We start from the raw sequence: 25,197 nt of genomic DNA, 5'->3' as shown, positions 1-25,197 counted from the left end.
AAGATGAATAGGATCTGAGGATCAAAAATATAATGATAGTTGAGATACTGTATGGTATAATTGAAGTTTGCCAAAAGATTATAATTTAAATGTTCTTATCAGTTATAAAAAATAGTAAATATATGAGGTAATAGATATATTAACTCATTCAGGGGAATCCTTTCATAAATGTATATCAAATCATCATGTTGTATACTTTAAATATCTTACAATTTTATCAATTATAATACCTTAAAAAAGTTGAAAAATGAACAAAATTATTGAAAATGGTTGCTTCTGGCAAATAGAATTTAAGAATAGGAATGAACTGCTTTGTAGTATTTGAGTTTTAAAACCAAGTACATCTGCTTCTGACAAAAATGAAAATTAAATTTGAAAAGGTATTTCTAAGACCTGCTTCATCAAAATGAGTATCTAAGTGGAGTACAGTCTAGGTGACAGCTGCGGTCAAGCTTTTGGGCCTCATGGAGGGCAAGCCAAATGAATAACACCCCTGGCAGAAGCCATGTCTGATTTTTCCCAGACAGTTATGGATTCAAACAAAAACCATCTTCTCAGTTGCCCATCAGGAGGCAGCATGGCACTGTGGTGAATGTTGTGAGTTCAGGGGCCAGAAAGACTTGGGCTCACAGCTGCACTAATGTGTAACCTTAAGGTAAGTAACTTAGCCTCTCTGAGCCTCATATATAAAAATGAGCATCATGGAACTTGTGAGGATACTATTAAATACAGTAATTATAACCTCCTAAGTGTATAAAAGTATCTGTGAGTTTCTTAAGAGGTTTACATGAAATGATGCATGTAAATTTAAGGTACCATGCACATAGTAAGTCATTATAACTATTCTTTAATATTATATTTATATCCCTAAAGAATTTTTTAAAAATTCTCGGGGAATTTGAGAAACCCTACCATAGAACTCTCAAGGCAGAACTATGTCCACAAACTTGTGTTTGTAAAGGTGATAAGAAACGCATCTGTGGTTTACAGGCAAAATTGTCAGAGATGAGGAAGCTCCACCCTTCAGGATCTAGTCTGAGGCTAACCTCCAGGTTGGGTTAGGGCAGACACATCTTTCTGTCATCTCCCTGCCTCCTCTTCCTTTGCTCCTCTCTATAATGATTTCCCCCTATTTTTACCCATAACATGGAGCTGAATTTTGATTTTCACTATTTGGTAAACTTAACAAAAGCTCATAAACCTCAAGCAACCACTTTTTATTTAGAAAGGCCACCCGGTAGCTCTTTGCTGGTTTGAAATGTTTTGTTAGCTGATTTTACCCCTAGTGTCATTTTGAAATATCTGGGCCCCATTCAGGCTGGATTTCAGTCAGAGGGAAAGAAAGGAAAGAGGGGGGCTAGAAAAAAAGAGTAAGGGCAGTGGAATGGGGAAAGGGTGATCAAACCCACCCGTTCTTCAAGGACTTCAGGATTGAGGAAAGGATTTCTGGATACCTGCCATGTGCAGGCATTCTACTGCCTGGGAATACAGCTCAGAAACAAAGGGCAGAGCTGCGGGGATACTGCAAGGATGAAATAAGCCTAAATCTGACAGAAGAGAGTGGAGCAGGTATCAGGGGTCATTAACCAGTAGGTCCTTATGGACATTTCTTTGATCTCGCATTTCTGTAGAGGGACACACATTTCAGATCTGGGTTGCTCTCTAATACTGAAGTGTTGTTAAGAGTATCTCACACCCCCTCCCTAGATACTAAGGAATTTGAAGTGCAAAGTAATAAAAATAATACAGTGATGTGAAAAGAAGAATTGCTGTCTTTATAGACTAGTGGAGTTCCATGCTCTTTGTGGTTGCAAACCTGAGCAATCAACTCAATTTCTTCTTTCTTTAATGAGGAAGCAATTATTCTTCTGCTGCTCAGACCTACAGTAAAACTAAAATTAAAAAAAAAGCCTGATACTCTGGCAGCTTATTTTATTCCCTTCTATAAAGCCAATGAGAAGAGATACTGAAAAGTTAATACATACTGCAGAGACTAGAATTTCACAAAAACCTGATGAATAAGGTCATAATGGCTATTCCACATGCCTGCTTTGTTCTATCAGATTTACAGTTTACAAGAAGTTGCTGCCTCTATTCCAGTTTATTTTTAATGCCAAGATTTAAGTCATATAACATAAACAACAGCCCCAAACTATCTTTGCTGTCAGCTACAGGAAACTTTGGTAGGTTTTAATCTTGGAGGAAGAGCTATTCTCCAGGATCCTCCCAAGCCACAGATGACAGTAGAAGTGCTTGAGCCAGTTCAGTAAACTTGATTTATCTTAATTACCAGACAGAGTACATTTTCCATAGGAAATTGCTGGACCACATGTATGTCTGGCACACACACAGAATTCTTCAGTTTCTTAGCCAAGTGGGGAGAGACATGGGCTTATACAAAGAGAAGACTGAGATACAAGGGCTCTGTAAGTGGACAGTGATTGTGTGTAAATCCACATTCCCCAACTAGTTCATCAGGAAGAACCTGGCCCGTCAATGGATTACCAAAATGTGTGTGGAAAATAACTTACCGGAAAAGAAATTGCAGACCACGGACATAGATTCAAAGCAAAAATGGTTTATCAGGACAAACCTACTCACTGTAAGACAGACCCAGGTTTTGGTTTTATTTTCAGTTCCAGATTTCCCTTTTATTCTGTGATGGTTTCAGATAGCATTAAGATTATGTTATCTTAGATCTGGGAGAGACTTTAAGGTCAATTAGCCCACAGTTCTGGTCCCTTTAAGCAGTGATGCAACACTTACTTTTTAAGTTACATACTTTATCATTTCTTCTGTTCATGGAACTAAACATAATCTTAGTGGTCTTTGCAAACAAAGTAGTTGGCTACAGACAGGAAGACTCTTCTTAGTACTTTCTTTTAGTTCAACAAGAGGCACACAATGAAGTTTCATGGGGAAAAAAATGAGGGGAAAGTAAATATTGGAGAGTGGGCCAGATGGGTACTGTTTCAGTGGACACTAACGGCTCTACATTGTCTTTGTATTTTAGGGGTGGAGGGTGAAAGAAGGGGACCCTCCAGAGAAAGAGCTGGAGTTGTGCTCCAGCTGTTCATCTCTGTTAACAGATCCTGTCACTTGACTTAAACATTTCTGGCTCCCCACAAGCAACCCTTCTGTCCTGTGTACATCTGTCACTCCAGCAAGGCTGGGCCTGTCCTCACTGTGCTGCCTTGGGAACTGCAGCAGGTTCCCCAGGGCAGCCGAGCAGCTCTGCACTCTAGAGACAGACACCCCTCACACTGGTGAGCCGCTTAACTCTACCAGTGGCAGGATCGCTGCTGATGGATAGTCGTAATGGCCATTCCACACGCCTGCTTTATTCTATCAGATTTACAGTTTACAAGACATTGCTGCCTCTATTCCACTTTATTTTTAATGCCAAGATTGAAGTCTCTTACTGTGGGTTATTTTTCAAGCTTCTCCAGAGTAAGTAACAACCTGGCTACATCATTAAAAACAGGCGGGAGAAGGTAGCATCATTGAGTGTTTTTTTGGTTCTAGAATAGCGTGTGTATATTTAAGGCTCTGTAGATCTCTTTTCTCTGCCTTGATCATGCAGGTTAAATGTTCTAACAGCAACCTTTATCCCACCCATGTCACTGTTTAACAATTAGCCGCTAATTATGACCTGTTTTTAGAGCTCCTGGTTTTGAGTCAGGACAAATGATGGAAAAGGTGACTAAAAATCAGTTCTTTACATGTGTCTCCTAGAATAGGAACAAAGCTATAGATATTCTTTCAGAAGTTATTATCTTCCAGCTTTTCAAATAGGGAATTCCAGAAGCTCATGGAAGAATTTTAACAGCTATCATTCAGAGTTGGCCTATGTGGGGAATTTACTGTATATTTTGACTCAAAATTTTCCACAAGGGATGAAGTGTGATTACAGTCATTCTTTGTAGCTAATAAAACCACCTGTTAACTGCATCCTGGACATACTTCCTCTTTATTTTACAGGGTGTCTCTTATTTGCATTAATCTTGGGTCATGGTTGGGGCAGAGAAGATACAGTGGTAAGGAACCTTGCCTTTACAGTGTAAGACAGTATGAAAACAGTTTGTAACAAAAGAGCCAACAAGCCCAAATTGGGGAACTTGCAATTTTATTCTGCCTGCTGTAGCCTCACTATCAATAGTAACTATGAGGACTAGTATTTTACCTAAGCTGTGTGCATGGAGGTCACAGGGGTCCTCCTTAGAAGGCATATTGATAGTGGACAGGAGAGACAAGTAAGAGACACATAATGGTGGGACAAAGGTGAGTGGTTGTATCTGAGTCTAAGGCAAACGCCAAGAACAAGTAGCATGAGTCCTACAACAACTATAACTGGAAACTAGACATGAACCTCAAGACTTGACAGGCCCTGTGATTCAGAGTGAAATCCAGTTCAGCCCTAAGGCACTTTTCTCTTATGTCCCCATTTGACCAATTCAATCAGATGCCACAATGGTATTCACGCAAGAAATTAACAAAAAGTTATTTTCAGTTAGATGTGTTCTACCAGCTACTCATTACAAGTAGCTTTAATATCAAAATTGCAAGCTAAAATGAAAGTCAGAGGAAGTTACTCTCCAGTTACCATGCTTCAAGGTCTCCCCATCACTTGACCACATTCCCTGATCTGGCATAAAAAGTGAAGGTGTTAAGTCACTCAGTCGTGTGCAACTCTTTGCGATCCCATGGACTGTAGCCTGCTAGGCTCCTCTGTCCACAGAATTCTCCAGGCAAGAATACTGGAGTGGGTTGCCATGCCCTTTTCCAAGGGATCTTCCAGATCCAGGGATTGAACCCAGGTCTCCCACACTCCAGGCAGATTCTTTACCATCTGAGCCAAGATCTGGCATGGAAGGCCCTCCCTAACGTGGCTTCTGCTTCTCTTTGCTTCCACTTCTCTCCACTTTTTGTCCCCCCACACTGGTGAAAACGGCCTGTTTTTCACCATGCACAACCACACCATTTCCGCCACTGTGCTGACACGCACTATTCTCTCTAACCTTCCTTTCTCTTACCACAGTCGCCTGACTGGCTCCTGCCTACTCATCACCCCTCAACCTAGGTGTCACCTTCTCCAGGAAGTTTTGTCTTTCCTTTAATTCCCCAGACTTTGTGACATGCCACCCACTTTGGGCTCCCTCTGCCTCTGGTGCAGACTTCTACCTGAATTCTGACCACTCTGTGTACAATAATCAGTCACTAGCGGTCTGCCCTATTAGCCTGGAGCTCCTTAAAGGCAGGCTGGATGTTTACTCCTGTTTGTAGACTGACCAAGCACAGGGCTGACCACACCACTGGCACCAGGTAAATGTTAGCTGAATGCAGATGCAAACCTTTTACAAACAAGTTATGTTTCAAATGTCCCTGGCATAACTGTGTTCTGCCTCTGATCATGAGCTAATAGGTGCACTGTGAAACCTGAGAACAGCCTGATTCAGAAACAGAACACAACGAACACTTAGAAACTGGATGCCCTTCAATGCACCCTCTGTGTACTACATGGCTCACTTTTTTTTAAGTGGAATAGAAAGTAAGTTCGGTAAGCCCAAGTCCGCCTATTAAAAAGTGCAAATTAAATGACCTTTACTCCTTTACTGTTTCTTTAAAATGCATTATGGTAAAAATAGGCCTTCTCCCTGTTAATCTGGCTAAGGCAGCAGAACCAAGATCAAATGGGCTTTTACTGAGATACATGCTAATTTTGGCCAACCTAATCTCTTTAAGCAGAGAAGGCAATGGCAACCCACTTCAGTACTCTTGCCTGGAAAATCCCATGGATGGAGGAGCCTGGAAGGCTGCAGTCCATGGGATCGCTGAGGGTCGGACACAACTGAGACTTCACTTTCACTTTTCACTTTCATGCATTGGAGAAGGAAATGGCAACCCACTCCAGTGTTCTTGCCTGGAGAATCCCAGGGACAAGGGAGCCTGGTGGGCTGCCGTCTATGGGGTCACACAGAGTCGGACACAACTGAAGTGACTTAGCAGCAATCTCTTTAAGAAAATTAACATTTGCAAAGTTTTCCATATTATGAGTCAAAACAGAGAACTTTAAAGGAAACAACCCCACACTTGTGGAAAGATGTTACTCTTGCAGTTTAGGACTATAGTTTATATACAGCAGAGTATCTCTAATGAATTAGATGCTTCCTTTTTCCCTGAAAAGATCAGGAGTCTCCCTGCTGTCAGAGCCAAACAGGCTCTTCTGGTGTCACACTAACACCTCTTCAGTTCAGTCAGATGACAATGAGAGATACGAGAAATAAAATATGACCAAAAAACCCCCAAAAACCTCTGATGCTGAAGTTCCAGGTTTCACCTTCATTGATCTTTTTCAACATGGAGGATCTTCATCAGGTTATGAAATACTCATTCTTGAAAAACTCCTCAATCTGGAAAATTGATCTGTATTTGCCTGGTGTACTGTAACTTACGATGTCAGGATTTCTTTTTTATTGTTTTATACGGAAAGCAGGGACAGTTTATCAAATAGTGTTTTGGAGTTTGAGGGAAGAAACTGATTTCCCACAGAGTGAAATCTAGTCCAGAAATGAATTTAGCACTTTGGCTTTATTAAGGCAATACTTGGCTAAATCCACTTGAGAGTCAGCTCAAGTAATACATTTAATGATTTAGCCATGTAAAACAAACACAAGACCAAAACCCCCTTCCCTACTACATTTTTAGAAATGTCTAAGGCTCTTATTTTTCTTGCAACAATGAAATAAACTGATAAATTATTACATATTTTAGATTTAAAAAGGAATCACAAAACTATACAGCAAGATAAACAACCTGGTATCAATGTGTAATAAGGGATGCCAAGAAAAGTTATTATTGAACAATTAATATATGTCCATTTAAACAAAATCTATTCTCATTGGTCTATAATAAAAAGACTCTAAAGCAAAGGAAGACTGTGTCTAGTCTGTAACTATTTTAAGCATTAACTCTTACAAATGTTTACCTACCTTCCTCACGTGGCTTTTGTTTCCCTCCCCTCCTCTTCCAGGACGCCAGCCAACTTTCTGTGCTTCAAATCTAGTTTATACCATCCACACTCCAGTTTTCTCTGGTCTGTAGACTTTTCCTCCTCTAAGCTTTGGTATTTAATATCAATGTTTGATATTAATGGCCTTCTACCTCTCAGTGTCCCCAGCTCTAATGTTAGCTTACAAGGCCGACTTGTCAGTTCCTGTATCCCCACCAGTCAGTTGCACCTTACCTTGTGTCTGGTTTTAGATTTTCTACTGTGGAGAAGGTTTGATTTGTTGTTTGAATGGACTTGTTTTTCCCACTGAATGACCCATTTTCTCTGGATATAACTTCATATTCTGAAAAGCAAAAAGGCCAACAGACACTTGTCTTTATGCTCTGGCAAACTGAATGTTCTTGAAGCTAACAGCCTAAAAAGTCACTCTCATAAAAGTGAGCAACTGAGATTGCAGGCCTGAGACCTATTGGTCATACACATTTGCAACTTCTAGATGGAGATTATCAGTTGATGGTGACGGTCCCAAAGCAGTTGGGGAGTTGCTCATGGACCATTTTTGTTTTCTCTCTACCAGAGCAGGAAAGGCCTGGTAACTGTGTAAAGTGATGACACTCCTGGGGTAGCACTGTATATGGGTAACTTATCATTTCAATATGTAAGTCAGATCTGCCATTGCTGGAAAATCCAGTGCAGTTTTGTAAGAAACATTCTATGAGGAGTGGTGCTTCAGTAGAAGCACATTTCCTGCTCATAGGGCTTTACAACGTAGCTGGGAAATGGTCACTGATGACACGGTACTGCTGCAAGTAACAGTTAAAACCATAGCAGCAAATAACATTTAACCAAATGATGAACTACATTTTCCCAGAGTCCATTATTTTGAACTACAGAAATACAAGATTTTGGTACCTACTGCTTATGTAAGTTACATAAGTCTTGTACATACTGCTTATATATGCCCTCTTGATAATTATCCTTGAATTAAAACAAACAAAAAAAAAACGAAACTTTATCCTTAAAGTTAGTATAGAGATCCATATAAACTTACCTAAAGGGTAGCTTTCTATGAACTGACAGGGCTAATTAAAAGAGAAAGACTTTCAGAATAAGAGAATATAATTTACTAACATGTTTTCCCTGTTGTCAGTTGGGATTTAGTTTAATACATGTGATGAGATCACCAAGAGAATTACAAAAATCAAGCAAAAACCAACAACCACAAAAGCCCACTCAAAAACAGTTCTGTCAATATGAAGAAATACACAAGTGGTGGGCTTTGGGGAAAGTGGGAAGGTTGTGAGTTACTGGGACTTAAGCTGTTAGCGCTGAGACCAAAGGTAGGAGATAATATTGGAAATAAAGCTGAAATTATAGGATAACTCGTGGAGACTTATAATCACCAATTTTAATTTGGGAAGGATCTTTAACGGTAAGTTAAAAACATCCAAGATGTAGGACCACCTTTTCAGAATAATTTCCTATAACCATCCTTTTGAAAATTTTAAATTAGACTAGAAGGCAATGACTATTGTATCTGGACACATGAATGCAGCTTTTAAAAGACTAATGGCTGATATTTAGTATGTCTTCCTCAGACTCTCTGCTCCCAATCTATGTTTCAGTTGACTTTTTATTCTAACAGAGCATGGAAAGAGAGGCAGAGGGAGCATCCTGAATTCATATATTCAAATTATACTTTTCCCTCAGCCATAAACGGGCATTTACTAGAAAAAGAAGGGAGTAATTAGAATGGAAGTAAAACAGATTTTTTTTTTTTTAAAAAAGGAAACTGCATGACTTAATGGAAAGAAACAGACCAAGCCACTTGCCTGGATCTCAGTCTCAGTTTTCCCATCTGTAAAATGTCCATAGTGTCTCTTCATAGTGTTGCTCATAGGGATTAAAGTAGGAACATATGAAAAGTGCTTAATAGTATTTTGCTCAACAGGTGGTACCTATTATTATTATGGCTTTTATTATTCTTTATTATCCCTGAGTTGTATCTTAAAACTTGAAAATTGGAAAGATTCCAGTTCAAAAGATTCAAGTGCTGATTAGTCATTGAAAGAGCAGTTTATATGATATTTCAGTTGGTTCATCTGTGAAAGCAGTCACCTTCAAAAAACATCTTTGTTTGGGTCATTCCTAATGTTTAAATGTTAATTTAATATGATTTTAGTCCTGAAACTTTGGAGTTTTCAAAATGGATCTAGAAGTTCCCTTCATAATTAAAAAGGTATTTAGAATTTGTCTCGGAATTCTTGTCTTAGAATTCTCAGAATTCTTGTTTTAGAATGTATGCATCTTTCCTTTTTAATTTTTTAAAGTGATAATAGCTTTCTCATAAATGCACCACCAACAAAAAAGTGTGTGTCATATTTCTTATTTTAAGATAGGGGATTTAAAAAATAGTTTCTTTAAGAGTAAGGATATAAGAAAATCTACAAAGAACTGACACTGAATAGGTGGTCTCTTTTACCCCCCTCAGAGGGTTTTAACCCCCTATGAGATAATTCACTTAGAAGATAATCATTTATTATGAAGGTTGGGAACATCATAGTCTGGTCAGTGCAGCATGAAAATAATAATGGTGATATTACTGCTGCCAGTCCTACTGTTGCTGCTGCTGACAAATGTTAATTTAACAGCTTCTAATTTATGCTGCATGAATTCTCTGTTAAGTTTTACACTCACAACAGGTTGATAACAATGGGAATTATTATTACAAATAAAAAACTAGAAGTTCAAAGAGGCTAATTATAGATTCAAGTTGCATTATCTAGAACGTACTTGGTCTGGGATTTAAATCTATGTCCACATGCTCTTGACATATCACAAAATGACAACTTATGACTAACTTAACTTTAAGTTGTCCAAGGATGTAGGCTATGGCCAATCTCTATGGTGTACCTATTTCTACTTTAGTGTAGAAGGGTCATGGAGAAGCATCAGAATTTGGATGTATTTACTAGAGGTGAATACATGCCTATCAATTAGAAGAAAGATTACTGACAGAAGTCAACTAGGGAAATAAAGAATATGTTCCCTCTCTTTTGTTGCCTTTTTTAATCCTTTCCTGAAAAACCATTTCTAATGATATGAGAATTAATCTCTGTATTATATGAACTACTGGTTTATAAAAGATTATATTTGAAATCAAGTGGTATTTAATGGAAAAAAATAGATCATCAGGGCATATGCTTAATGTTTAAATATAAGCTAAGTAAATAGTGACTAAATATTGACTTATTTCTATGTATAAAATATTATTATTATAGATGTGGTCCTTATCCATGAAAATTGTTATCATCAGTCTAGTATCTAGTAAAAGATCTCAACAGCTCATTAACATTTAATAATAATAATGTCAAAACTAATTGGTTAGATAAAGCATATCCTATTTATGATACTTTGAGATTACAGATTCATATCATTTTAAAAAGCTATTTATATCATTTTATATCATGATAAAAGGAAAATACAGAAAGGAAAATCTTGCTGTTTTCAAAAGCTAAATCATACCCAAGTGAAAGACATATTAGATTAACCAATGCGAATTTGATATTCTATATCTTTAAGGGAAGTGAAATTTTTATAAATCGTTTGGTCTTGTGAGAACTAAGTCTCAGACTATTACAGGAACTCCTTATTAGCACTGCATGTGGATTGAGAATTTTAAACCTTTTAATACATGTAGATAATCAATACTTAGAAATTGATTGATTTTTAGATATTGGGATGATAGTACCTACTGGCATAATCCCACGTAAAGAAGACTAGCCAAAACTGCACGAGAAAGGAAATTCACAAAATATGTTTTTTGTTTTTTTTTTAAAGGCCAGTTAAGCAAAGATAAGCTGCTGAATTTGAGCAAACTCTGGCAGATAGTGAAGGACAGGGAAGCCTGGTGTGCTGTAGTCCACAGGGTCTCAAAGAGCTAGACATGACTTAGCAACCGAACAACAACAAACTGCTTACACTGGAAGCTGCCCAGACTAAATGGCTTTGTCTGAGGAGAAATAGCTGCTGTTTTCTCCTTTATTCAAAGAAAACTTTTTGGCAGCTCCTGAACCTCCCCACTGCTCACCTTACCCTGTGTACTGCTCTCTGCTCCCTCTGACAGCCTCGCAGTGGCCCCTCTGTTCCGCCTGCCCACCTTGGGCACAGGAAGCAGGACACGCATGTACTCACATTCTCTGCTTCATCCTCTAGCTGATCTGGGTGGTTAGTCATCCCACCCTCCCCTCTTCTCTCGAGTCTGACTCTCTCGTTCACTATGGAAAATTAAAATCTCACATAACAAATTCAAAGAGTGACTCAGAGTTTCTTATTTTTCATTATCATTTTTATGAGGAGTAGCAGAATAAAAATTCCCTGAGATGGGCAGAAAATTGACCAGGAATAGAATTTTTAAAAACCATACTTGTGGTTGATTTCATGCTGATATATGGCAGAAATCAACACAACGTTGTAAAGCCATTATCTTCCAATTAAAAATAAATTTAAAGTAAAAAAAATTCTCATAAAATGACTGAAATAATAATGTTTAGCCTGCTTCAAAGTTCTAGGTCAATCTAGAAATTGAGATGGTGAAAGGAAAATTGGTTTAAATACTATTAGCAGTGGCAACTTCTCATATGTTATTTGTATTTTCTGGTAATGGAAAGACTAGATATACCTTCACATTGAGAAAAAGTTCTGAGAAGAGAAAGAAGATATATAACTTAAGAGATCTGCTAGGTTAACAGCAAGACCATAACCAGGACAAAACGATCTTTTCCATCTTACGATACTTTTGAAAATCATCTGCCACAGAGACAGCAGAGCTCTGCAGGGACTTGCTGTTCCTGAGACACATCACCCAGGGTCACAGTCTGACTTGAGGTGCCACATTCCCAAAGCATCATCTTATCAATGTTTCCCACCATAGCAACAGTGCGCATGCCATGCTCTTACCAGTGACAGTGTCATTGAGTGGCTTATCCCAGTCCAAGATGACAAAGGAGGGACACCCTTCCACAGTGACAACAGTGAGGTTGGTAGGGGGGTTCTGCGGTGGGCTGGTGGCATTCCCCTCTGTGGCCTCCTCTTTGGGGAATCTCTTGACAGAGTCGGTGATGGAGCAGGGGCTGTTGTCAGGCTTTTGGATATACCGCACATGAGGACCTAAGAGAGAGAGGACATTGGGGATTTTGTTTTTTTGAGCTTGTAAAAAAGGTGGAGGAGAACTCATAAGTAAAACAATCTGTTTGAGGATATTTGATCTAATACTATAGGCAGATGGATGAGAACAGTGATGTGGATGGTTTGAATTTGTGAAAATCCAGAATCCTATCTTTGGGATGCATGATATGGATGATACTATTGATTTAATTTTCTAAATATGTTTAGCTTATGCTAATATCCAAAAGTAATTTGGTTTAAACTGCATAATTTATGGGGTACTGGAAAGAGTACTCAAAAGGATCTTGGTTCAGTACTGGGGAATGATTTGCCTTACACTAAAATGTAGTTCTGGTCCTCCCAATAAACCTTAAAAGCCAGGCTCAGAAAGATCAAGTGGTTTTAAGTTATTTAATTGCACCCCAGAATAAGATCCAACAATATTTTAAGAACAACAAACATATACAGCACCCAACGGGCTTCCCTCATAGCTCAGTCAGTAAAGAATCTGCCTGCAATGCAGGAGACCTGAGTTCGAATCCTGGGTTCGATTCCTGGGTCAGGAAGATCCCCTGGAGAAGGAAATGGCAATCCATTCCAGCATTCTTGCCTGGAAAATCCCATGGACAGAGGAGCCTGGCAGGCTACAGTTCATGGGGTTGCAAGAGTTGGACATGACTTAGTGACTAAACCACCACCCACAGCACCCAACTAGATAAATTCCTTACAGGAAGATATTACCCATAATGAGAAAAATAAATCATTTGGAGTCAAACTGGAACTTGCATAGATGTTAGAATAATCAGACAAGGACAATAAAACAGTTATTATCACTGTAATCCACATGGTCAAAAAGTTAAGAAATGGAAGATATAAAAAAGACCCAAATTAAATTTCTGGAGATCTTCAAAGAGAGCAGAGAAGAAAAGACATGTTAGGACAACAAAGAAGGATCGTGGCAGATTTCTCATTGTAAAGAAAGCAAGTGAGAAGGCAACAGAGGGATGTCCTTATATATTAAAGAACAAAAACCAAAACAACAACAAAAAGTTATCATTTAGAATTCTATAGTGAAAATATCTTAAAAAAAACCAGGCAAAATATTTTTTAGACATACAAAAGCTGAAAGAATTCACAACTAGCACACCCAACCTATAAGGAAGATTCATGGAAGTTCTCTAGGCAGAAGGAAAATGATACCAGGTGGAAATATGGCTGCACACAAAGGAATGATAAGCACTGGAAATGGTAACTATATAGGTAAATATACATAATATTTATCTTATTATTTCTCTCTAAAAGATAGCTTATTGTTTAACAAAAATAATTACAATTTAGTGTGATCTATATAACTTGCAAAAGTAAAGTAATAGCCCAATAGCCAAGAAAGAAAAGCTGCTATACTAATGTAAATTCCTTATACTTCACATTCAACTGTTTATGAGGTTGTGGAATATCACTGGAAGGTAGACTGTGAAGTTAAGGACACATTCTATTAACCCCAATTATTCACTAAAATAACAAGACAAAGTTATAGCTAAGAGGACAACAAAAAAGGTAAAATGGAATCAGAGAAATATTCAGTCCAAAAGAAGGCTGAAAAAGAAGGAAAGAGGGAAAAAAGAATAGATGGAACAAATAAAAAATAGCAAGATGATAATAGATTTAAACCTAACCATATAATCAAAGAATATTACCATAAACAAAAAGGTCACTTTATAATGATACAGAACCAATTCATTAGTTATTACGATCCTAAGTATTTGAGGTCTATACCTGAATACAGACCTTTAGTATACATGGAGCAAAAAAAAAAAAAAGTGACAGAAGAAGAAAGTAGAAATAAATCTACAGTTAGAGCTAGAGATTTTGGTATTCTCTCATAAACTGATAGAACAAGTTGATAGAAAATCACAAAGGATATAAAAGAATTGCACAATGTAACTAAGCAAATTGACTTAATTGACATTTTTATAGAACACTTGTTATGGACTGAATTATGTTTTCCTAAAATTCCTATGTTGAAGATTTAACTTCCAATATGAGAAATCAAAGCTGATAATACCTTGAAATAAGGCTTCTGGACTCTAGAACTGAGAAAGAATAAATGTTGGTTGCTTAAGCCAAAGTCTATAGTATTTTGTTTTGGCAGCCCTAGCGAATTAATACAATATTCCACTTAAGACTAGGAAGATACTTTTTTTTAAGTGTATACAAAACATACACACCAAGATATACTATATTCTGGGCCATAAAAAAGTTTCAATAAATTTAAAATGACTCAGAAAATACAGAGTATATCACAACAATGTAGTTACTAATAAAAATCAGTAACAGAATGATCTCTTGAAAATCTTGAAATATTTGGAACTTAAGTGACCTACTTCTAATAAGCCAAAGAAAAAACCAAAAGGAAATTTAAAAGTATTTTGAATAGGGTAAAACTGAATACACAGTATATCAAACATTTTTAGATGCTGCTTAAATAATACCTAGGGAAAATGTTGTAGCACTGAATTTCATATTTTAAAAGAAGAGAGGTCTCAAATCATCTTGAACCTTAAGAAATTAGAAGAGCAAATTAAACTCAAATTAAGCAGAAAAAGGAAATGATAAAGATCAAAGTAAAAATAAATGAAATGGAAAACAGAAAAATAATACACTAAATGAAACCCAAAATCGAACTTTTAGGAAGATCAAAAGAACTGATAAACCTATAGTGTGGTTGATTAGGCGAAAGAGAAAAAAAAGGCATATATAATCAACAACAGGAAAGAGAGAGGCGACATCATTACAGATTATTCAGATATCAAAATAAAAGAAAATGAAATAAATTTAACAACTTAGATGATATAGACCAATAACTTGAAAGACAAAAATTATGAAAGCTCACTATGGAAGAAAGTATACTGAATAGTCCTATACCTATTAAAGCAAAGAAAGAAATGAAAGTGAAGTCGCTCAGTTGTGTCCAACTCCTTGCGACCCCATGGACCGTATGTAACCTACTAGGCTCCTCCATCCGTGCAATTTTCCAGGCAAGAGTACTGGCATAGGTTGCCATTTCCTTCTCCAATTATAATGAATTACAAGTAAAACACTTCTCACCAAATGTGAGAATGTGAGGCTCAGATGACTTTAGTGGTGAATACTGCCAAATATTTAGGAAAGAAGCAATACTAATTCTAAACCCTTTCAGAAAATTGAAAAGTTCAGTATTATTTTGACACTAAAACTTGACTAGATTTTACAAGAAAAGAAAATAACAGCCCAATATCCCTCACTGAATACAATTCTAAACAAAATTTTAGGGAATTAAATCAACAATATATTTAAATGAGAATACACTATAACCAAGGGGAATTTGTGCCTGGAATGCAAAGTTAATCTACAATTCAAGAACAATTACTTTATCATATTAACACACTAAAAGAAAAGAAAAACCTTATAATTATCTCAATAAAGCCAGAAAAATCATTAGACATAATTAGCATTCATTTCTGATAACAATTCTCACTGGAGCAGGAATAGAAGAGAACTTTCTCAACTCAATAAGGACATCTATAAAAAAACCACAGGTAACAACATACTTAATGGTGAAAGACTAAATGGTTTTTCTATAAGATAAGGAATAAGAAAAAGATTTCAGTCCTCACTTTCAATTCAGTGTTTTTCTGGAGGTTCTAGCCAGTATAGAAAAGCAAGAAAAAAGGTACTCAAGTTGGAAAGGAGGAAGGAAAACCTTCTTCTTAGATGACATAGTTCTGTATATAGAAAACCCAGCATATCTACAAAAAAATCTACAGAGCTTTGCAAGATTGTAGAATATAAAATCACTGTACAAAAAAATCAGTTGTTTTCCTATATATTAGTGATGAACAATAGGAAACTGAAACTTAAAATGCTACTTTTATGTTTTATTTCACTGAAACTAAAAATCATTGGTGAGAGAAATGAATAATACCTAAATAAATGGTGAGATATACCATGTTCCTAGGTAGGAGGACAATAGTGTTCAGCTGTCAATGCTTTCCAATTGACTTGCAGATTCAATGAAATTCTAATAAAAATATGAGCAGGCTATTTTTCTTTACACATTGATAAATTCATCCTAAGATTTAGCTTGGAATACAAAAGGACCTAGAACCACTAAAACAACTTTAAAGAAATAAAAACAATGTTGGAGAACTAACACAACCCAATTGCAGCACTTATCATAAAACCACAGTGATCCAGACACTGTGGTATTGATGGAAAGGTAGCTAAATAGATCAATGGAACAACTAGAGAACACCTAAATAGTTCCATGTATATATGGACAATTGGTTTTTGACAAAGGTACAAATTAAATTCAGTGGAGGAACAATAATTTTTCAACAAATATGGCGGAACAGTTTGATATCCTTAAGAAAATAAACTTGCATTCATATCTTGTATCATATACACAATTTGACTCAAAATGGATCATAGACTTAAATGTAAAAGTAGAAACCTTCTACAAGGAAACAGAGGAGCTCTTTGTGATCTCTGATTAGTCAATGATTTCTTAAATGTAACACCAAAGATGCGATCTATAAAAAACCAAATCAATAAACCAAGCTTCATTAAAATTAAAAAAGAAGCCACACAGGGAGAAAATGTTTGTGAAACATGTACCTGAAAAAGATCTTCAACCCAGAAAATATAAAGACTCTTAAAACTCAACAATAAGAAAATAAGCAACACAATAAAAATATAAAAAAAAATTAAAGAGACATATCAAAAAGGATATACAGATGGCAAATAAGGACATGAAAAGATGTTCAGCATCCTTAGTCATTAGGGATATGCAAAATAAAATCACAGATACTACCACATACTTTTTAAAAGGGTTTAAATTTAAAAGGCTGACCATACTAAGTGTTAGAAAAGATGTGGAGGAACTGGAACCCTCATACACTGCTGACAGAAAGGCAAAACAGGACAACTGCTGTGAAAAACAGTTTGGCAGTTCCTTAAAACGTCAACTATATACTTACATATGATCTAGCCATCCCCTTATAGGAATCTGTCCAAAAGGAATGAAAGCATATGTCCACACAAGACTTGTACCTGAATGGTCATAGAATAGCATACTTTACTGGTAATGTAAAAATGCTGAAAACAACCCAAATGTCATGATGTTTTAATAAATTATTATATATCTATGCATAGAATACTCATAAGCAATAAAAAGGAATAGACTGTTGATACATATACCAACATGGATGCATCACCTAATAGTTATGATAAGTAAAAGAAATTGGAAAGGAAGTTCATAATATATTATTTTCTATTATGTGAAACTCCAAAAATGGATATTAGTCGATAAAGATGATGCAGTTAAAGTGCTGCACACAATATGACAGCAAATCTGGAAAACTCAGCAGTGGCCACAGGACTGGAAAAGGTCAGTTTTCATTCCAATCCCAAAGAAAGGCAATGCTGGAAAATTTTCACACTACCATACAACTATGCTCATTTCACATGCTAGCAAGGTAATGCTCAAAATCCTTCAAACTAGATTTCAACAAGTGAACCAAGAACTTCCAGATGTATAAGTTGGATTTAGGAAAGGAAGAGGAACAAGTGATCAAATTGCCATCATCCGTTGGATCACAGAAAAAGCAAGAAAATTCTAGAAAAATATCTACTTCTGCTTCATTGACCACTGAAGCCTTTGACTGTGTGGATCACAACAAACTGTGGAAAATTCTTCAAGAGATGGGAATACCAAATGACCTTACCTGCCTCCTGAGAAATATGTATGTGGGTCAAGACCAACAGTTAGAACTGGACATGGAACAATGGAATGGTTCAAAATTGAAAAAACAGTACATCAAGGCCATATATTGTCCCTCTGTTATTTAACTCATATGCAGAGTACATTATGGGAAATGTCAGGCTGGATGAATCACAAGCTGGGATCAAGATTGCTGGAAGAAATATCAACAACCTCAGATATGCAGATGATACCACTCTAATGGCAAAAAGCAAAGAGGAACTAAAGAACCTTTTGATGAAAGTGAAAGACAAGAGTGAAAAAGCTGGCTTAAAATTCAGCATTCAAAAAACTAAGATCATGACTTTGGACCCAACACTTTCATGGCAAATAGATGGGGGAAAAGTGGAAACAGTGACAGATTTTCTTTTCTTGGGCTCCAAAATCACTGCAGACAGTGATTACAGCCATGAAATTAAAAGATGCTTGCTCCTTGGAAGAAAAGTTATGACAAACCTAGACAGCATATTAAAAAGCAGAGACATTACTTTGCTGACAAAGATCCATCTAGTTAAAGCTATGGTTTTTCCAGTAATCATGTATGGATGTAAGAGTTGGCTATAAAGAAGGCTGAGTGCCAAAGAATTAATGCTTTTGAATTACGGTGCTGGAGAAGAATTTTGAGAGTCCCTCGGACAGTAAAGAGATCAAACGAGTCAATCCTAAAGGAAATCAGCCCTGAATATTCATTGGAAGGGGTGATGCTGAAGCTCCAATATTTTGGTCACCTGATGTGAAGAGCCAACTCACTGGAAAATATCCTGATGCTGGAAAAGATTGAGGTCAGGAGGGGAGGGGGACGACAGAGGATTAGATGGTTGGATGGCATCACTGACTCGATGGACATGAGTTTGAGCAAACTCCAGGAGATAGTGAAGGACAGGGAAGCCTGGCATGCTGTAATCCATGGGGTCATAAAGAGCTGGACATGAGTTGGTAACTGAAAAACTACAGCAACAATCTATAATATAGTTACCTTGAGACTAGAGGTTAGGTGGGAGAAGTGGAGAGGAGGGATTATAAAGGTACATGATGAAACTTTGAGGTGTTGCACATACTCATATTGATTGTGATGATGGTTACATGAATATATACATATATTAAAACTTATCAAATTTTATACTTCAGAAAAACAGATCACAAAAGGAAACACTGGTCTATATCATATAATATCTTTTACTTTGGTAGATTAGATTACTGTTCAAAAATATTCTCTATACTCATGGAAAGAGTATATTTCCCCTATCTTCAATTTGAGCTTAGCTCTGTGACTTTCTTTTGCTGTTGAATATTGGCAGGTATAACACAAGGAAGTTGAAATGTTGTATATCTGGACTCCTCTCTTTACTTGGTATTGTTAGGAGAACGGCTTCTTCTGGGTCACTGTTAGTCTTTCATCTTGGGTACCAAAATGAACAGATGTGGAGCAGACCTTAGCCTAACCTTAAGAGACCCAGCTGTACCTGCTGCTAGAAACAGAATCACCCAGCTAAGCAAATCCTAAATCAGCTGACCTCCGTGTGACTTGTAGACACATGAGAAATAAATCTTTTTTAGGGTATGCTACTAGGCTTCCCTGATGGCTTAGTGGTAAAGAGTCTGCCTGCCAATGTAGGGGACACAGGTTCAAACCCTGATCCAGGAAGATGCCACATGCCACGGGGCAACTAAGCTCATGCACCATGACTACTGAGTCTGTGCTCCAGGGCCCCAGAGCCACAACCACTGACGCCTGCGTGCCTTTAGAGCTGGTCTCTGCACCAAGCGAAGCCACTGCAATGAGAAGCTCTCTCACTGCAACTAGAGAGTAGCCTCTGCTTGCCACAACTAGAGAAAACCTCGTGCAGCAAAGAATACCCAACACAGCCAAAAATAAATAAGTAAAAAAATAAATATTAAAAAAGAATATGCCACTAAGATTTTGTAGTTACTACACAGCAACAGTTGACTAATATACCCAACAAAGATAGCTTTCTTAAAAGTAAGATTTGTAGCCGATCATACGTACCTTTGAATCTGGGCTTCCCAAGAGGATCAGTTTCTCTTGTTGGACTTGAGCTAAAGTCAGTCATGTTATCTGAGGATGGATGATACAATGAAAAAGTAGTGAAGGCTATAAATATTTACAATGCCTCCTGGTCAATTGCTTGCAACTTTGATTTCCATATTATTATAGTCCATATTATTCACATTTCAAGGCCTTTAACTGTGTCCTGCTGCAGCTGTTCTGAAGAGTAATAAATGATTTAAAGATTACGACTGGGCTTCCCTTGTAGGTCAAGTGGTAAAGAATCTGCCTACAATGCAGGAGATACAGGGTTCAATTCCCAGGTCAGGAAGATCCCCTGGAGAAGGAAATGGCAACCAACTCCAGTATTCTTGACTGGAGAATCCCATGGACAGATGAGCCTGGCAGGCTAGAATCCATGGGGTTGCAAGAGTCAGATACGACTTAGTGAGCAAACCACCACCACCAAAGATTACAACCAAGTAACTAATATGCATTCATATATTAAGTTATGTGTGATTAGGAATGACATGTGATTTAGGAATAAGGACTGGATAATCTAGATCTTTTGAGGAAAACTATTAAAGATCTTGGCACTTCCTTCTATGTCTGCAAAGGAAAGGAGCACATTCCACAGTAAGTCATTAGAAGTAAGTGTAATTTTAAATTAAAATGTCCCTATCAATCATAAAATTGAGTAAAATGTATTGATCCAAACTGGGACTCTTTTCTCCCTAATTTGAAATCCTCTGGTACTTTGTGGCTAAGCATCCAGTGGAACTTGACTGACATACTCACCAAGATCTTCTCCTGAGGCAGGAGCTGTTGGTTGCTTTTTATCTGTCTCCATTCTCTCCAAGGGGGCTTCTGTAGGTCTGAGTGTTGCCCTCAAGGGTGGGGAAGTTACTCGGTCTGATGAAATGATTCCTATAATGCAGAGCCAAAGGAGTCAGGTTTTGTAGGGAGCCCTGCAGAGTTCCCTATTTACCTATTCAACAAATATTTATTAAGGACTTACCATGTGACTTGGCACTATATGCCAGGATTAAAGAGAAAACAAGACCTGGTGTCCTTAATTGATTGGGAGACATGTGTAAGCCAAATTATACTGAAGCATTATAAATATTGTGGAAGCATAAGACAAGGTCTCAGAGAAGACAAGTCTATGGGGAAAGATGATGGGTGCTGGGGGGGAGATAGAAATGCCTTCCTAGAGGGTGTGCTAATAAACAGGAAAAGTGATCAGTAGGTAGGCAGGAGAGCTGTATTCTAGGCGGAGTTTACAGGAAGAACACAGTCAGGGAAGCATAAAGTCATGAGGCATGTTGAATCTGAAGGCCTGAGAGCCAAGAGTGCCAGGAAGCAATGAGAGCAGAGTGGGGGGCGGGCAGGGAAGGGCAGTTCATGGAGGGCCTTGCATACCATGGATTTAGATATTATTTTTAGATGACAAGGGCCCATTAAAAATTTTTCGCTAGGGAAGTAGCATGATCAGATAAGGAGAGAGTGAACAGTTAGGCTGCAAGGCTGGTGGCAGACAGAGAAATCAAGAACTAAAGCAGTTGTGTAGGCAAGGACAGAGGAGAACTATGTAAGAAGCAGTGAGACTGGATGGAAGGGGTTTTACATGAAAGATATCAAGAGGATGGAGTGGCCAGACTATAGATTAAATGATAGGCATGGGAGATGGCGGGGGAAGAAGAAAAATGTTTATAAGGTAATGACTGTGATTCTGGCCTAGTGGCCAGACCAGTGTTACTCTGAGATGCTGTATTCAACAATGTCTCCTCTGCTCTAAAAACACATGTAGGTCTCCCAAATAGGATCTATCCCAAGGTCTGTGCAAATATGGGTAGAATAGAGTAGTAGTGTTAGTCGCTCAGTTGTGTCCGACTCTCTGTGATGCTATGGGCTGTAGCCCACCACTCCTCTGTCCAAGGGATTCTCCAGGCAAGAATACTGGAATGGGTAGCCATTCCCTACTCCAGGGGATCTTCCCGACCCAGGGATTAAACCCAGGTCTCCTGCATCGCAGGCAGATTCTTTACTGTCTAAGCTACAATCTGTCATAGAGTGGAGGCTAGATTAGGTTTTGTCGTCTTCAGGGAAAAGGAATTGTTCTCAGGTGATAGAGAGTCAGAGAGTAAGGACTGATGTAAGGACTGTGGCCCAGCATGGAGTCATGGGTGATGGGCTCCTGGTCTGGGTGGGAGTGGGCCCCAATGAGAGGATGAGTGAAAACCATGAGATGCTGCACTGCTGCCAGCAGGAGCTTTTTTGAGTGGAAATGCTTGGATGGTATTTTCATCCTGGCAAGGAGAGCGGGACTGAGAGGCCTCAGTAGATCTGGAGATGGGGGACACGGGGAGATGCCTCATGGGAGCCTAAGACTGTGCTCAGAGGCACATGTGCAAGAAGGCATGTTCTCAGAGAACTCCCAGAACACTGAACTGATTTCTTGAATTCCCAATGCAATTTTTTTGATGGTCATCAGGCCAGATGTTACAACTGATCTCATTTGTGTTTGGCTCCTCAGTGCAGGGCTTCCCTGGTGGCTCAGATTGTAAAGAATCTGCCTGCAATGTGGGAGACCTGGGTTCAATTCCTGGGTCAGGAAGATCCCCCGGAGAAGGGAATGGCAACCCACTCCAGTATTCTTGCCTGGAGAATTCCATGGACAGAGGAGCCTGGCCGGCTACAGTCCATGGGATCACAAAGAGTAGGACACAAATGAGCAACTAACACTTTCACTTGCTTTCCTCAATGTAGACGTTTCTTTTGAATTAGAGATGGATAGCAAAGGGTGGGGAGGGCACTAGTGTTAATCTCAGAAGTGGGATGTGTTTATATCATCCCACAGGCTGGATGAGTTATACCAAAGCTACACTTATTGATGGGAGTGAACAAGGTTTTACGTGGCAGGAACCAGGGCCATGGAGCTGCAGCTGAAGACAGCCTTTCAGGAGAGCTCTGTGGAGGGAGGTTCCCCTAACCCTTCCATGGAGGACACTGGAGCATCACTTTCAGTCTGACCTGAAAGCTATAGAAGCTCAAGTCTCAGCTGCCCTAGGTTACAATTAATGAAGAAAACCTGGTCTCCTTACTGGGGCCATGTCCCTAGACCTTGACACAAGCAGGCACCATCAGCATGGATGATAGGCTGATTCCTCCTTTAGCTGATGGGAAAACAACCCAGAGGCTGCTGTCCCCTAGTACATCATGGAAGCTTCTCCACCACATCCTCCTTTCATCCTGTGAAAAGAGTGACATGCATGCCCTTTCTCATAAATCCTTATCAGTTTCATCTTCCACAGTTGTACTTAACAGTGTTATCCTGATTCCCACTACAGAATATTTAGGAGATAGACATGAGGGAAGAGGGCGGGAGGGAAAGATGGAGAACATGCTGTGATCTGCGGGCAGGTCCAGTGGAACAGCCTTTTAAGAGGAGTGAGATGAAGCTTTGCTCTGAACTGGGCTCACTGATTCTTAATTTCACTCATATATTCACTCAATGATTACTGGATTCACTCAGTAAGGACTGGATTTGGTTCTGGGAATTCAGAGAAAGTGTCATCTGTCGTCACAGAGCTCATGATCTAGTAGGGGAAGACAAGGACATGAACAAGTAGGCATAAAACAGAGGTTTGCTCTAACAGAGGTATGTTTCAAGGACAAATAGGACAGAGAAGCAGTGTTAAGTCTACTTTGGGGAGCTATAGGAGGCTTCTTTAAGACAAGGATGAAGTACAAGTGTCTCAGGTGACTGGGAGAGGTCATTCTATGGGAAGAAGACAACACATGCCACAGTCTAGGTGAGAGGCAGTCTGCCTTGTTGCATAGACTAGACCTGCTCAGTCACCCTGAATATTCCAGCCTCCAGTCTTTCCCCTGGAACCATAATACTGAGGTCAGCATGAAGGCTGGTGGACAGGGGAGCTATCAAGGAGATGTAAAGGATTTTATCTCAAGAGACAGAATGTTAAGTGGAGGACATTTTCCATTACCCCTGGTGGGTTGGCAGCACAAAACATCTAGCCCAAAATAATCCATTTGTTGAAGAGCTTGTGACTGCTTCCGTCTCAGCACCAAGCACCCAGCATCTAAGAAGCAAACTGACCTAGATGGACAAGGATGGTGGCTGTCACCCCACCCACCCAGAATCAGGACAGGAGTCCTTAAAGTTGTAACTGACAGTGTCTGGTCTTTGGGGCCAACACATGCCAAGGGCTGTCTGTTGCTTGAGCTAGCACACCAAGAAGGGCTGGTGGTTGACCAGTAAAACTGAAATCAAGGAGGGATAAGGAAGGTATGTGACTGACATACCTGCACTTCCTGGCTTTCCAGTGACATTGTTGGGTGGTAAAGGCTTTCTTCGTGGGGGCATGGGTCTGGGTGGCAAGGGTGGGCGACGAGTACCTGGGATTATGGCTAAGAGATAATATTACAGATAAAGTGGTCATAAAGATTCACTCTACAAAATCACGTTTGTTTTTTTTTTTTAATACAATATTTGACAAGTAGCTGTTGGGTGACAGAGAATAGATTCTACGGAAAAGTGCCTGTGAGTAATACTTTCTAATGTTCTTGTAAATTAGTGCTTGTAAAGTACGCAGGGATAATAAAGCACACAAGTTAATGGGGAAAATATTCTCTAATTATGGATAAAAATATATCAGTAAACCTGCCCTTTGAAAGGCTGTACAAATGCACAGAATTTAACATCTTTTGCTTCTCGTACAGATTCAACAGTAGTATTTCTGAGTTTCATTGTCTCCAATTGCCTTTGCTTTGCAGACTGCGATTCTTGCACCATTTTAGCTTTGAGTAAAGCATATAATTTCTCCTTTAGTAGGTGTTCCACTCCATCCTCCAACTATATTACGTAATTATAATTAAACCAACACTTTTAGAACTTCTCAAATGATTACAACAAAGTAGCCCTAATGGCAGAAGCAATAAGCCTGTGCCCATGCAGATCAGAGTCACCACGCAAGGGCGCCTGGCCCGGGAGCTGTAAGTGGGAGGCAAAATTTCACACCCACTCTGCTCTCTCACCCACCCATGAGCCTTCATGCAAGGGCGCCAACCCGGAGGAAAGGCACATTTTTATGAATGATTTGCCTGAAGGGCAGAGAGGAGAGAAATCTTTTCATAATCTGCACAAAGGCTGACAAGGCTAAAGTTCCTGAAGCAGTCCACCTTAACCCAAAG

The 25,197-nt window shown here is 38.7% G+C and overlaps 1 protein-coding gene across 23 annotated transcripts in view; it reads right to left on the bottom strand.

Annotated features, from left to right (window-relative positions):
* Nucleotides 1-25,197, bottom strand: part of LOC120852210 (ABI family member 3 binding protein) — a 284,742-nt gene that overhangs the window by 20,045 nt on the left and 239,500 nt on the right. For all 23 annotated transcript variants that reach the window (XM_040225716.1, XM_040225731.1, XM_040225702.1 and 20 more), the window contains 5 exons: nucleotides 24,310-24,414; nucleotides 20,782-20,910; nucleotides 19,984-20,052; nucleotides 11,969-12,178; nucleotides 7,244-7,352 (listed from right to left, as the gene is read on the bottom strand). In XM_040225716.1, coding sequence (XP_040081650.1) covers nucleotides 7,244-7,352; nucleotides 11,969-12,178; nucleotides 19,984-20,052; nucleotides 20,782-20,910; nucleotides 24,310-24,414 — 622 coding nt within the window. The remainder of the gene's footprint in view (nucleotides 1-7,243; nucleotides 7,353-11,968; nucleotides 12,179-19,983; nucleotides 20,053-20,781; nucleotides 20,911-24,309; nucleotides 24,415-25,197) is intronic.

Source organism: Oryx dammah, unplaced genomic scaffold (assembly GCF_014754425.2).
Source record: "Oryx dammah isolate SB20612 unplaced genomic scaffold, SCBI_Odam_1.1 HiC_scaffold_2, whole genome shotgun sequence".
NCBI lineage: Eukaryota > Metazoa > Chordata > Mammalia > Artiodactyla > Bovidae > Oryx > Oryx dammah.
Note: the sequence above shows the minus strand (reverse complement) of the source record. Positions and strands in the feature narration are given on the sequence as shown.